Below are 15,637 nucleotides of genomic sequence, written 5' to 3'. Positions count from 1 at the left end.
CACACAATGAAAGATGCTCTCGAATAGTTTCTTTATGGGTGATGCAAGCATTTACTAAAATAGACATGTCAGGAGAGCTGAGGCCCTCACGTTTTATAACCTGCAGAGATATATATATACAGCTCCCGTAATGCGGTTTCAGCATTTTCCTGAGCGCGTGCCGTTGCTTTTGGTTGTGGTATTAAACCTGAGCTGATGAAATATAACTTCAGTTAGCCAAAAATTGCTGAGCTGTGATGGCCCCTCGGTATAAAATATTGGTCACTCGACACGTTGGAACTGCTGGCATTATACGTCTATTACTTCTTTTTCATTGCCGGCATTTACTTTCTCCCTTGGATTCTATAGCCTTTTGTCCAATGAGACCTTCAATAACGTGTAGCGGAGGTAATGGATGGAAATTAACAACCTCGGTCTGTTTCACACTTTTTTTGTTTAGATACATGCCAATTACATTGCATAAGGACTATATCCTATATGTTGTCGTAGTCAGATTTGTTTGAAATTAGACATAATCCAATCCTGAGTGAATGTAATTTTTGTAAAATAAAAATCTTGAATTAAAGGGGTTCTCCAGTGAAACTTTTTTTTCTTTCACATCAACTAGTTATATAGATTTGCAATTTACTTTTATTAAAACATCTTCAGTCTTCCGTTACTTATCAGCTGGTGTAAGTCCTGCAGGAAGTGGTGTATTCTTTCCAGTCTGACACAGTGCTCTCTGCTGCCACCTTTGTCTATGTCAGGAACTGTCCAGAGCAGCAGCAAATCCCCATAGAAAACCTCTCCTGCTCTGGACAGTTCCTGTCATGGACAGAGGTGGCAGCAGAGAGCACTGCAAAACTGGAGAGATAACACCACTTCCTGCAGGACGTACAGCAGCTAATAAGTACTGGAAGACTGGAGACCACTTTCTGGCAGAGTTTATGAAGCGCATTTTGTTTTCTTGTAGGTAAGAAAAGTAAACCTAAACCCAAGGCGCCTACCAATGTGGATGACATTGCTTCACTCCTGTCTGAAATGAGTTTAACCCCAGCAGTACAGACAGAAGCATCATTGCCAGAACCTGAAACCAACACTCGTCTTGAAGGAAGTGATCAGTCGAATGATCTTCAGAGCACTGCACCTCCTTCACTACCTATGTCCACCTTGGTATCAGACCTAGAAATTTCCACCACCGACCTGTATGTTGAAGATGATGAAGACAGACCTGAGGGGCAATGTTCTTCTCCGACACCCAGCAATAAACCAGAGTCCTCATTGTCTTCTCCTAATGTTTCATCCATGGTTGCAGATCTACATCTAAGTAGCATTGATTGGGAAGGCACCTCATTTAGCATGTCCCCTCAACCTAGTGGTCAGAGACTTGGTGTCCAAGTTGGCTTAATCGATAAAGAACCCGTAAAACCAACCTACAATGTCACCAACCCAATCCAAGAAGTGATCGGAGCAAATAAGGATAGTTTGGAAGCTAAACCTGAACCAGCGGTCTTGGCGTCCTCAGACTCTCCTAGTATTACACATCTACAAAAGCTGCCTTTAAGAGAGAGGTTACTCCTAAAGAATGCCGGCAAGTATGCCACCAAAGAAGCACCAAGTGTCATCGAGAAAGACTTACCTTTAAAGCCCATACCGCGAAGCCTCAATATGACGGACGCCACAAAGTTTGGTAACAGCCATAAAGTGAACGCTAAGGAAAACCTTCAAACCAAGTCGATAAAAGAACAAAGTTCTCAGAAGGGAGAAAAACCAATCAACGCAACCAAAAAGCCAGATCCGAACTGTCGGGCACCTGAGCGTCCCACCACAAAAACATTCACCTTTGTCAAGAAGATTCCTCTTGCTCCTGTGAGACCGGTGTCAGATGGAAACATTTCCAACAAAACGACATCTGAAACATCCACCAAAGTGATCCAGAAGAAAAGCGTCTGCCACAAGGTGGTCTCTTCTAGTGAGGACGAGGATGACCAAGGAAGGAGTGGTAGACCCAAACATGTCTTCAAGAAGGAATGGTCAAAATCGGATATGCCTGTAAAGAATATGGCCCCTGTTAGACCAGTTACTAACAGGCAGCCAGATACTATTCCCAGTATAGATCATGTATTGGACAAGGTATTTTCAAGTCCCGAAGACAAAGTCTTAAAAGTCTTACCTGCCAAGTCCCCAGAAAAATTAAGTGATGATGACGACGACAACTCTATAATATCCGTGGACAGTCCTTTGCCACTGTCCGAAAGACTAAAACTTAGACTATTACAAAGCAGTTAATGTTTTATATGTTTTATACTATGTGTCCGGTGATTTTTTTTTTTTTTTTTAACTAGAACATTTCAAAGTAACCTAAAGGCCCCCAAAAACATTAGGAAAAATTGGCATAACCACCAATTCTAGAGGGATAGGTCAACTGTTCAACTGAGTATGGTGGCCTTGGTTTCTCCCACTCTCAGAAGGATCGGGCATGTTGGATTCTTCTTGTTTTCTGAGGGCTAAAGTGTCACTTTTGCTTGTAAAAACTTTTGACATGTCAAAAATTTGGATCAGTCCGGGTCTGAGTGTTTAGACTCTTACCAATCGGGAGAACAAAGCGCGATCTTCTTCTGGCTCCCTGTCACGTTATGAGCCAGGCTTAAAATGTAAGTCTATAGAGCCCAACTTTTTTTTTTTTTTTTTGTTTCCTACACAGATTGGGGAGAGGACGCGCTGCAGTGTGATTCTCTCCTCACTCATTTTCCTAAGTGTTCAGACCAGGACTGATCAAAAAGTTTTTGCAAACGACAGTGACATCTTAAGCTGCCACCAGAGGAGTCTCTCCATTCAGAACCAAGCTGGGCTGAGCTTTGGGATCCATCACGGAGCCTTGTACACCAATTATGCAAAGCAGGGAGGAGGCATGCATGCTGCAGCTCAGCCCGGCCTCTACACCTGTTTAGCTTATAAGTAAAACTTGATTTTATTATTTTCCAAATAGTCGTTGACTCATTTATGTTATCTCCCTGTCAGCTGTTTTCCTGTGTCTGTAGCTCTGAGCAGGACAGAGCAAACATATTCCCGTTATGCGGCTATGCTTCGAGTTCTGTTCTCTGAACTCCCACATTGCACTGCTGCGTGGTAACGGGTAGCAAGTGGTATTCTGATTTCGGTTTCGACATGACTAAGGAAGAAAATATTAAGCAATTCCAGATTTGTACAAGATACATAAAGCAATGTCCACAACAATAGATTTTTGTTGTTCCAGTATTTGTCATTTTTCTAAAAGCCCCGCCTCCTTTTCCTTACATTTTACTATTTAAATCTATATAAAATGAAAAGGCATTGTCCACCAGAAACAGCGCCACTCTTGTCCATGGGTCGTGTCTGGTATTACAACTCTGCTCCATTCATGTCAATGGGACTGAGCTGCATTATCAGAGGTAACCCATGGACAAGTATGGCACAGTTCCTGCGGGAGGAAAAAAGAGAACCTTTTTTTTTTTCTTTTCTGTTCCTTTTGCTTTTTATTGATTGTTGTTGTTTTTTTCTTTGTTTGTTTGTTTGTTCTTATAACTTATATCTAGTAACTGGTCAGCAGGTAATGTATATACTAATCAGACCTGTCTTGTTATCTGAGCTTCTGTATTGCCGCTAGCTGGTGTTTCTCAATTTTGCCTTGGATGTGAACACATCACATCTGGAAAAAAACGCTGTAGGGAAATTGGGAATGTGTGATAATATTTTAGGTAGGTTTAAAATATGAAAAGTAAAAAAAAAGTAAAAATGTAGTTCTAATTTTTTTAACATTTGTATAGTTTTACATATTAAAAATTTCAAGTATAATGTGTATCATAAGTCTGGTCATTGTTCAAGATTACGGTAAATAGAAGAGTTTGGCACTCACCAAATCGGTTAATGCTTATTTATTCAGGTGCAACATACATAGGTTTACAGCAAGAAGACGTTTCAGCCAAACATGGTCATTGCCATGGCTGTAAGCCTATGCATGTTGCACCGGAATAAATTAGCATAACCAATTTGGTGAGTGCCGAGTTTGTTTGTTTTTGTTTTTCATCCTACCACGTGCACCACCTACCTTTAGGAGTGTCGTCCATCTTTCCTGTACTACATTGTACAAGATTACAGCTGATCTGGGTCTGGTTTGGTTTATGCTTTTTATGTGTGTTAAAGGGGTAGTGCGGCGCTAAACAATTATTCACTAAATAACACACATTACAAAGTTATACAACTTTGTAATGTATGTTATGTTAGTGAATCGCCCCCCTCCCTGTGTTTCCCCCCCACCCACACCAGACCCAGAAGTGTAGTGCTCTATACATACCTGCCTCTAGCCGACCCCCGTCCACCATCTTGTGCCATGATGTCATCTTTGGACAGATTGACGAACCGCTCCGACCGTCCCTAGTGCCGGCCGCCCTCTCCTGTGTCATCAGCTACTTAACCGCGATTGGCTGGGCATAACTGAGCAGCTGATGACGCAGCAGAGGGCGGCCGGCACTAGGGACGGTCGGAGCGGTTCGGCCGTCCGTCCAAAGATGACATCATAGTACAAGATGGTGGTTGGGGGTCGGCTAGAGGCAGGTATGTATAGAGCACTACACTTCTGGGTCTGGTGTGGGTGGGGGGGAAACACAGGGAGGGGGCGATTCACTAACATAACATACATTACAAAGTTGTATAACTTTGTAATGTGTGTTATTTAGTGAATAATTGTTTAGCGCCGCTCTACCCCTTTAATTGATGGTGCAAAGTTTGTTTTTTTTTTACATTATTTCATTTTTCAAGATGGTGCAACGTTTAATTGTGGTTATTGGGATTAGTACAACCTGACCTTGCAGAACTAGGACCAGAAAAGCTTGTCTACTTGCGCTGCGGAATCTGTTGGCGCTATACAAATAAATATTATAATTATTATTATTATTATTACCCCAGAGACATAGCCTTTTCTTATATATGTAAAATAAGAGCCCTATTACACCGAGTGATGATCAGCCGAACAAGCCGATATGGCCCAGATAGTAGCCAGTCCTCTGCCAGTATCAGTGGCCATACCATGTAGTGAGCCCTGTGTGTGGGTATTATTACAGCCGTCTCCCAAGAAGCTCCAGCATCTCCTGCATACTTCTTCTTGTTGTTTTGTCACTGAGCTGTGAGCCGCGGCTGATAAGTGGATGCACAGGTTGTGAGGAGTGTTGGCTTCCTGCACAGGAGAGTGTCAAACAAGCCATCACGTTTATGGGCTTTGACACTAGCACTTGGGCTTGAACAGGCTCTGTCAGCCTTGGGAGCCTTTTATGTGGGGATGTAGTGCGGCAGGGAACAGCACCTTCTCAGACATGAAAGCGCAGGATCCAGCCTGGACACTTCCACCTTCTTGCTGATTTTTTTTTTTGCTATTTTTTATTTTATTTTACTTTTACACTTATTTTCCTTGTAACCCCAAAGGTGACATCCTGATGCGTCTTCCCTATAACATAAGAAGAAACTTTTGCCTGTTTTGGGGGGCCTATAAGTTTGCAGAAGTAAGCCTCCTACATTCCCCCATAATTAAAAAAAAAATTATAAAATAAGATTATGGAGGTATAAAAAAAATAAAATAAAAACAAGGTTAGGCTTCCATGACATAATATAACATCTGATGGTACATGGCATGATTTTTATTTAGTTTCTAACAAACAAAAAAAACACTTGTAAAGTTGACTTCTACAGGTGCCATATTATGTCAGTGTATACCTTTCTTTTAGGCCATGTTCACACATATTATCAAGGGGTTTGCGCCTAATTTTTGGTGAAGAATTGCATTTTTCACCCATTTTTCGGTCTAAGTTCTATTTATGAACCAGTATTCGACAGGTGAATATTTTTTAGGTGCGACTTTTTTTAAAATCTGCCTGTTTTATGTATTCACCTAAAAGTTCGCATAATCCAGGATTAGCGCCCAATTTATCATTTGCGACTTTTTAAAAAGTCGCATAAACAGGCGCAAGCTTACGTCTGGTCAGAACCAAGTAAATTTTTTCATAGTTGCGCCTTTTTTGCGCCTTTTTATTTAGATGCATTTACTATGGCAGTGCTACATTTTAATGAATCAGTCACAAGATATTAGAGCAAAATACACACCAATCCCCATTGCACTTAATAGACTCCTTAGTATATGTCCCCCATAGTATTTAAGTCTCTCTCTCTCTCTCTCTCTCTCTCTCTCTCTCTCTCTCTCTCTCAGAGGGCCACATGACATGTAGTTATGATCTGCTGTACTAGTTGTATACAGAACGGATGGTGATGCCAGTATATCTGGTCTTTGCAGGTGTATAGAGAACACGTGGGTATATGTAGATATACTGTATATTGTGTCTTTGCAGGTCTTATAATAATAGAAACAACGAAGTGATGATACCAGCCGATGCTTCAGAATAGTAAATACGCAAACCATAAAAATAAAAGTTCTGACGTCTTTTTCATCTATAGAATAAACAAGGTGTTTATGTGGGATAAAATACAGCGATGCCTTAGATTACGAGCATAATTCGTTCCTGTGCTTGTAATCCAAATCCACTCTTAAACCAAAGCAAATTTTTCCATAAGAAATCACTGATATGCAGACAATTGGTTCCACACCCCAACTGCAGATCCCCATAATGCAGTAGCGTAGTACAACAGGCTAGAATTACCTCCTCAGTCCTGTCCCCTGATGCAAGCCCCAGCCTGAAGTTGATCTGCTATGATTTGGAAGGTGAGGGAGACTTCCTGGGTCAGAGTACAGGGCTGTAGACCCCGCTATACAGACCATACCTCTCCCCTCACGCTCCCACCCAGTACAGGGAGCTCTTACACCAAAGCAATGCTCTTAAACCAAGTTACAATTTTGAAAAACTGTGAGCTCTCCTTGCAAAATGCTTATAATCCAAGTTACTCTTAAACCAAGGTACCACTGTACTTTCCTGGCTATATCCAGCTCATGCACACAGCTGTAACATGGAGCAGGGCTGGAGCTCTTGGGGCCGGGATTTTTAAAATCTTTCAAAAAAATATTGGACACAAATTTTTTATATATTTGATATCAGTATCGGTAGGTTGTTATATTACATTGCATATGTTGGTCAATGAAACATAGCAAAACATTTAAATAAGGAAAATTTTAAGTATATAACTTACTTTAGAATACACCTATATAGGGCATGTGACCATTATAGACGAGGTCTCACAGTTTTGCGACCACAGTTTATAGCCAGTAAGGATGAGCGAATTTACAGTATTAGGCTATGTTCACACAACGTGAACACCCGACCGTTCCGTGATCCCGGTACTTAAGTACCGGCCGGGTGATCTTTCCGGCCGCGAAGCTCTGATGCGGGCGCATCAGAGCTTCCCATAGCACACCGTGAAGCAAGTGGCCGGAGCCGCTCGCTTCACTGTGTGAACTGACAGGGCTTTCTGCAGCCAGAATTCACTGAATTCCGGCTGCACAAAACTGACCTGTCAGTTATTTCCGGCGCCGCACGGGATCCCAGCCGGAGCGTATACGATGTGTGTACGCTCCGGCCAGGATCCCATTGAAAATAAGGCTATGGTCCACCCCTTAAAACTACGGCCATAGTTCTGCGGCGAGAACTACGGCCGTAGTTTTACATAGTGTGAACATAGCCTTAGGCTGGATTCAGCACGTAGAAATGAAATGGCGGCACTCACCCGACTTGTCTTCAATCTTTATTACGGTATATTGTACAACACAAGTCCACTAGGGCATCATACAGGTGAGGGAGGACGCAGGGGGGTGCATACAGCGACGGCCGTTTCGTGCGCAGGCGCACTTCGTCACGGCTAACACACGTCAGACGATCCCAGATCCGGTCTATTTGGGTCGTCAACCACAACTGTGAGTACAGGTGCAACTTAATTACAAGAGTTAAAAACATTAAAGGAAGGCATGAAACTCGTTCTTCTCATTTAATCCAAGAGGACCTGTCGCTTTAAAAAGGGAAATGAGAAAAGCTTCTCTTCTCAAGAGATGTTTGTGTCTATCACCTCCATTCTCATTTGGATTGACCCTTTCGAGACCGCAGAACCTCAGGCTGCTAGTATCACTATCATGAACTGATCTCATGTGTTCTATAAGTCTCGAAGCACCCTTGCCTGTTCTTATTGAAGTTACATGTTCACGAAATCTTACTTGTAGCTGTCTGATCGTTTTGCCGATATAAAAATGGTTACAACTACAGTAAATCATATAAACAACGTAGGTGGATTTACATGTGATTAGTTGCCTAACACTCCATTGTTTCCCTCCTATATTAATGTTTTGCAGTGCAGCGTTGGATTTACAATGCGCACATTGCAGACATTTCTTATTTCCTATGGGGGAAAATGGTAGCCAGCTCCTACTGTAGGAATCCTTTTTAACTTGGTTAACCTTAAGACGATCACCTAATGTTGTGTTTTTCCTAAAAGTTATTAAGGGTTTTCTCAGTGCTTTTTCTCGCAACAAAGGATCTCCTTCGAGCACATACCAGTATTTATGGATAGCATTACTCAAGGCATCATTTATGGGGGAGTTGTTAAACGCAAAACAAAATCTGTCACTGTTCTCATTACTAGTGTTGCATCTGCGTTTTTTGGGAGCGAGTGAGGTGCTTCTGGAAATTTTGTCAGCTTTCATCATGGCTTTCTCTATTATTTCTGGCGGGTACCTACGACTAATAAATCTATCTTTTAATTCCGTTGCCTGCTTTTGATAAGTTTCATTTTTACTGTTGATGCGTTTTAATCTAAGTAGTTGGCCATAAGGTATAGCCTCTTTAACCTTTTTAGGGTGTGAACTACAAAAATGGAGGTAAGAATTGCTAGCTGTCGGCTTACGAAATCCTTCAGTGTGTACAACATTGTTTTCAACGTATATTCTCACGTCTAGAAAGGGTAACGATTGGTCACCGTACACCCCTGTAAATAGCATATTCATATTGTTAATCTGGTTCAAGTGTTGTATGAAGCCAGAGAACTCCTGTGCCGTGCCGTCCCACACAATAAGGACATCGTCCATGAACCTAAAAAAATATTTAATGAATTTACAAAAAGGGTTGTTCATTGAAAAAATAAAGTGACGTTCAAAAATAGCTAGAAATAAATTAGCATATGTACACGACACAGGAGTCCCCATGGCTGTACCGACCGTCTGCCTATACCAGGTGCCATCATATTGGAAGGTGTTATTTTTTAGAATAAAATCCAGGGATTCACAGATAAAGGTACAAAAATTCTCCGATTTGTCCGTGTCAGCTAGAAATTCTCGTATTGCTTCAACTCCTGTTGTGTGAGGTATGCGAGTATATAAACTCTCTACATCGAGGGATACTAATTTAAACTCTGGTTGCCAATATATCTCTTGTAACTGTAAAAGTAAATGAGTAGTATCCTTTAAATATGTAGGGATCGCTGTGAGGAGTGGCCTCAATAACCAGTCAGTGTACTGTGAGATATATTCAGTCGCTGAGCCGATCCCCGCCACAATGGGCCGACCAGGGGGTCGGCTCAGCGACTTATGCACCTTTGGGAGATAGTACCATTTGGGATATTTGGGGGTGCTCGGAAGTAATTTTTCTGCGGTTTTATCAGACAAAATATCTCTCTCAACATAGGACCTGAGTAGGGAACGCAGTCTGTCCAACACTTTGGGGGTAGGGTTACTTAATAATTTACAGTAAGTGGTGGTGTCACCAAGTAAACGCTCAGCTTCCGCTGCATAATCTTTAGATGACAAGATCACTGTACTGCCCCCTTTATCCGCCCTCCTTACCAGCAAATCAGGTCTACTTTGCAACCATTTTAGTGCACGTTGCTCCTCCAATGGTAGGTTACACTCAGCCTTAGGGTAGAGAATGGCTTCCACTTCATTCCTGACTAAATTGGAAAATACCTCTACAGCTCCCCCCGGTTCTAGTGGTGGGTTGAAGTCAGATTTATTACCTCCTCTAAAATCCCGCACTTCCACCTCGCTTACTGGCTGCTCAGGTGAAGCCTCAGACAGACCAGCTAGGCAGTCAAGAACCTCCTGTTCCTGGGGACTAAAGTCGTCGGATATTCTGAACCCCAAAGGTCCTACTATAGCTGGAACCTCGCCCTCTTTACGGATGTCAATCCTAGATGGACTTACAGAAAAAAATTTAAACAGGTTAATTTTTCTAGATGCTTTATACAAATCTACTTCAAACTTAGGTAACGAAAAATCCTCCATTAGTCCATAGCTCAGACCCCTAGAAAGCAATGAGATACAGTCCTTGTCCAACTCTACACCCGAGATGTTAATAACATTATTTTCCTCTGTCAGTGGCGCCACGACACTTGCTTGCGTTTCCCGTATCTTCCTCTCCCTCTGGAGCTTCCTCTTTCTGCCCCCTCTCCTGATCTTCCGTCTAAAGGGGTTCCTCTCTCGTCCGCTGTTTGGCGTTTGTCAGACTGGCTAGTGTCGGAATCAGTTGTCCAAAAATCCACCGCGTTGGTTTTTTTGAAGGTTTTTCTTTTTCTCACTTGTCTTTTAATTTTCCATTGGAATACTTTTCCCGAGTCGTAATCCGTTTTATCTCTTAAAAATTTGTCTCTTTTTTTCTCTTTAATTTCTTTTTGGATGCTGATCAGACGTTTCTCTAGTTTCTTAATAATAAGTGTGAATTGTGGTTCAGGAATTCTGGTGCTCAATTCTTTTTTTGCCTTACATAATTCCATTGCCACTTTTTCATATTCAGTTCTATTTTTCTCCAATACAATCAACATGAGTTTCATTGCATGCTCCATATGGGCTTCATCCCATTTAGCAACAAAGTCCATGTCCTCCTGGAATTGAGATGGCAGTTTATAAGAGCGAAGACCCCTAGGAACTCTGCGGCTGTCTGCATACGACTGGAGAGACTGCAAGGTCCAGAATAACCGCACTTCTCTTTCCGCTAAAGAGGTCACTCTTTGTTCCAAATATTTGGGGCTAAGCACTTGAAGCTCATCCTTTACATTACAAGACGTGAAATATGCACCAGCGTCCTCCCTACCTGTTTCTAAAACCTCCTCCGTCAGATTGTTCTCAGTCTCTTGCTCCATATCAACTGCGCACGAAACGGCCGTCGCTGTATGCACCCCCCTGCGTCCTCCCTCACCTGTATGATGCCCTAGTGGACTTGTGTTGTACAATATACCGTAATAAAGATTGAAGACAAGTCGGGTGAGTGCCGCCATTTCATTTCTACGTGCTGAATTTATCCATGACTATATACTGTGAGCTGAGCACCACCTACATCTTCATTACACACCTCTAGCCTCCCACGAGGTCAGTTAAGTACGCTGAAAGCATAGTGTGAATCAGTACTAGTGCCGGTCTGTGATTTTCTTTTTCTCTGTGGTTGCAATAGCCTTAGGCTGTGTTCACACACAGTATATTTCAGGCAGTATTTGGTCCTCCTGTCAGGTCCTTATTGCAACCAAAACCAGGAGTGGATTGAAAACACAGAAAGGATCTGATCACATAATGTTGTAATTGAGTGGATGGCCGCCATATAACAGTAAATAACGGCCATTATTTCAATATAACAGCCGTTGTTTTAAAATAACAGCAAATATTTGCCATTAAATGACGGCCATCCACTCAATTTTATCATTATGTGATCAGATCCTTTCTGTGTTTTCAATCCACTCCTGGTTTTGGTTGCGATGAGGACCACAATACTGCCTGAAATATACGTAGTGTGAACCCAGCCTTAGTGAAGTACTAGGCTCGGTGGTTGACTTGTCAGCCGGCTGCCTTTGAACTTTGCTGGAAAAGCTGAAGAAGTTTCCCAGGACTGGATCCAGCTTTTCCGGGCACTTGGAGTGGAGTTCAAAGGCAGTCGGCTGACAAGTCAACCACTGAGCCTAGCACTTTATTAATACTGTAAATTCACTAATCTATAATAGGCAGTGTAAAGCTTAAGGCCATGTTCACACATGGCAACACGGCGACCGTTCTGTAACGCTGTCTGAGGTATCGGTACCAGCCGGATGAATATAACTTCAACTTAATTGGAATGCGGCACATTCGGGTGTACATTCAGGTGTGCCCGCACTCCAATTAGCCATAGCACACAATGTAAAGTATGGCCGGAAGCCGCACTTTACATTGTGTGCACAGTCTATTTCGTGAGGCTGTTGTCCACTGCATATCGGTCGCACAAAATTGACATGTCCGTTTTCTGTGCCGCCGCATGGAATCCCGGCCGCAGTGTAAACACTGGGGTCCATAGGGGTTAATGCGATAGGCCACTGTGATTAAACAACGACCATTGTTGCAAACATGCAACATTGACCATTTAATAAAAAAAATACATAGTGTGAACGAGGCCTAAAGGTGTATTCCTAAACTGCAAAATAATTACAAACTGATCGAGGCGGTTCCGGCCACTAGAATCCCCACAAACATAAGAATGGAGGAAAATTCCACCCAACAAATGGAACGGAGTTTGCCTGCACGGCCAGCACTCCATTCATCCTCTGTTGCGTTTCGGAACATCCCCAAGCTCAGTGCTCCATTTGTTTACTATGAGGCTTCCATACATCGCCAAGCTCAGCGCTCCATTCATTATGAGAACACTTTTCCTCTGTGCTCGTAAACAGAGGGGGTCCCAGCAGTAAGGGTGGTATTACACAGGCGGATGGGGCCCGATAATACCTGTAAACAAGCAGCGATCTGCTACATTGTCGCTCGTTTACTGGACCTATTACACAGCCCAATAATCGTTAAACAAGGGCTGCAGGGACATCGTTACCGATGTCCTTGCAGCCCTTGTTTAAACTACATACAGCCCTGGAACGTGGATAGGTTATGTATATCGTCAGTCGCCGGCCACGCACCGCTATTACACGTAGCGGTGCGTGGTTGGCGCCCGATGAAAATAGGTCCAAACCTATATCAATGATCAGCCGATGATCGTTGTCATCGGCTGATTGTTGTATTTATTACATGGAACGATAATCGGCCGAATCGGGCCGATTATCTTTCCGTGTAATAGTACCCTTAGACCCCCAGAGATCCGCTTGTTGTGCCCCTCATCTGATGGATAGAGGAGTTTTTTTTGGAATTTTTGTCTTCATTTTTGGTTCTCTTGGTTTAAAACTTATCAGGCAGTTAAAGGCTAAGTTCCCACACAGTATTTTTGCTCAGTATTTTTCAACCAAAACCAGGAGTGGATTTAAAACACAGGCTACATTCACACAGTGGTGAAATTTAGTGGATGGACATAATTTAATAAAATAATAACGGCCGTTGTTTTAAAATAACTGTAATTATTTGCCATTAAATGGCGGCCATCCACTATATTTCAGCAGTGTGGGAACAGAGCCTTTCTGTGTTTTCAATACACTCCTGGTTTTGGTTGAAAAATACTGAGCAAAATAGTGAGCAAAAATACTACGTGGGAACATGGCCTTAAAGCGACTCTATACCCACAATCTGCCCCCCCCCCCCCCCAAACCACTTGTACCTTCGGATAGCTGCTTTTAATCCAAGATCTGTCCTGGGGTCCGTTCGGCAGGTGATGCAGTTATTGTCCTAAAAAACAACTTTTAAACTTGCAGCCCTGTGCCCAACGGCCGTGGCTTAGATTGTGTATGCATTAGGCTGGCACAACCTCTCTGTCCCTCCACCCCACCCTCCTCATCATTAGGAATGCTACAGGCAGATTTTCTACTATTCATCAGCTGTGAGAACACGGCACATGGGCTGGATTGTTAAGGCACCTGTGCAATGTTCAGACAGGAGAAAATGTTTAAGTGACATTCCTAATGATGAAGAGGGCGGGGAGGAGGGGCGGAGGGGTGGTGCAAAGTTAGGGCACAGATACTCTAGGCCACAGCCACTCCTGGGCACGGGGCTGTTTAAGTTTAAAAGTTGTTTTTTAGGACAATAATTGCATCACCTGCCGAACGGATCCCAGGCCAGATCTTGGATTAAAAGCAGCTATCCGAAGGTACAAGTGGTTTGGGGGGGTCCGATTGTGGGTACAGGGTCGCTTTAAAGGAGAAGTACGGCAAAAATTTTTATTAAAGTATTGTATTGCCCCCCAAAAGTTATACAAATCACCAATGTACACTTATTATGGGAAATGCACATAAAGTGCTTTTTTCCCTGCACTTACTACTGCATCAAGGCTTCACTTCCTGGATAACATGGTGATGTCACTTCCTGGATAATATGATGATGTCACTTCCTGGGTAACATGGTGATGTCACGACCCGACTCCCAGCGCTGTGCAGGCTGTGGCTGCTGGAGAGGATGATGGCAGGGGGACACTGAGCATCCCTCTACCATCATCCTCTCCAGCAGCCACAGCCCGCACAGCTCTGGGAGTCGGGTCGTGACATCACCATGTTTTCCAGGAAGTGACATCACCGTGTTATCCAGGAGGTGACATCACCATGTTATCCAGGAAGTGACATCACCATGTTATCTAGGAAGTGACCTCACCATGTTATCTAGGAAGTGACATCACCATGTTATCCAGGAAGTGACATCACCATGTTATCCAGGAAGTGACCTCACCATGTTATCTAGGAAGTGACATCACCATGTTATCCAGGAAGTGAAGCCTTGATGCAGTAGTAAGTGCAGGGAAAAAAGCACTTTATAAGCATTTCCCGTAATAAGTGTATATTGGTCATTTGTATAACTTTTGGGGGGCTATACAATACTTTAATAACATTTTTGCCGGACTTCTCCTTTAAAGTGATAATAATAGACTTTAGAGGGTTAAATACAGAAAAATGTAATTGACCCCATTGATTTATAGCGAAGCCACGTGACATTGCTAGAAACAAATACTACTTTATGCCGCATAATGGCTCATTTCTGTTTGGCAGGAGATTCTTCAATTATTGGGCCAAAAAAATCCTCGCCCTCCTCAGCCAGGCTTGTAATTCATCAGATTGCTTGTAATTTTATGGTCAAAAATGGCCGACTAACCAAACCCTTTCTGGAATGCTGTAATAGCAAATATATAAGGCTCCTCCTGTACTGAGACCACTTTAAAATGGACAGTCTAAAGGGCGTATTACACGGCACAATAATTAGGCAGGAGCGAGCACCAACCTATCGGATCAGGGCTCGCTTCCCCCTCGTTCCCCACTTGCTGCCTGTGCTATTACACACACAAAAAAGCGAGCGGGGTCAGTGGGAGGGGCCAGGGGGGGGGGGGTTACAAGTATTTGATCACAATCAGACATAGGATAGATGAAAAGTTGTTAGGGGCTAGAATACTCCTTTTAAAGGGGTTATCCAGTGCTACGAAAACATGGCCACTTTTTTCCCTCTCTTGTCTCCAGTTTGGGTGGGGTTTGGAACTCAGTTCCGTTGAAGTAAATGGATCTTAAATGACTCCTGAACTGGAGACAAGAGAGGGGGAAAGTGGCCATGTTTTTGTAGCACTGGATAACCCCTTTAAGATAAAACTCCATACACAGGGTTCTACTGTGTGTATTTGTCACTATACTAATAATAAGAATTCTTTTATTAAAGGGGTACTCCGGCAAAAATGTATTTCTTTTAAATCAGCTGTTCAGAAAGTTTTATATATATATTTATATAGTCTAGTCTTCTAGTACTTATCAGTTGCTGTATGTCCTGCAGAAAGTGGTATAT

General features: G+C 42.8%; 1 protein-coding gene across 2 annotated transcripts in view; it reads left to right on the top strand.

Annotated features, from left to right (window-relative positions):
* The window catches only part of GEN1 (GEN1 Holliday junction 5' flap endonuclease), a 29,360-nt gene extending 25,611 nt beyond the window's left edge, over nucleotides 1–3,749 (top strand). For both annotated transcript variants that reach the window (XM_069974094.1, XM_069974095.1), the window contains one exon: nucleotides 953–3,749. In XM_069974094.1, coding sequence (XP_069830195.1) covers nucleotides 953–2,268 — 1,316 coding nt within the window. In that variant the 3' untranslated portion in view covers nucleotides 2,269–3,749. The remainder of the gene's footprint in view (nucleotides 1–952) is intronic.
* Nucleotides 3,750–15,637: the final 11,888 nt, after the last annotated feature.

Source organism: Dendropsophus ebraccatus, chromosome 6 (assembly GCF_027789765.1).
Source record: "Dendropsophus ebraccatus isolate aDenEbr1 chromosome 6, aDenEbr1.pat, whole genome shotgun sequence".
NCBI classification, from domain to species: Eukaryota; Metazoa; Chordata; class Amphibia; order Anura; family Hylidae; genus Dendropsophus; species Dendropsophus ebraccatus.
The sequence above is the reverse complement of the archived record's forward strand: the minus strand, read 5'-3'. Positions and strand labels throughout refer to the sequence as shown.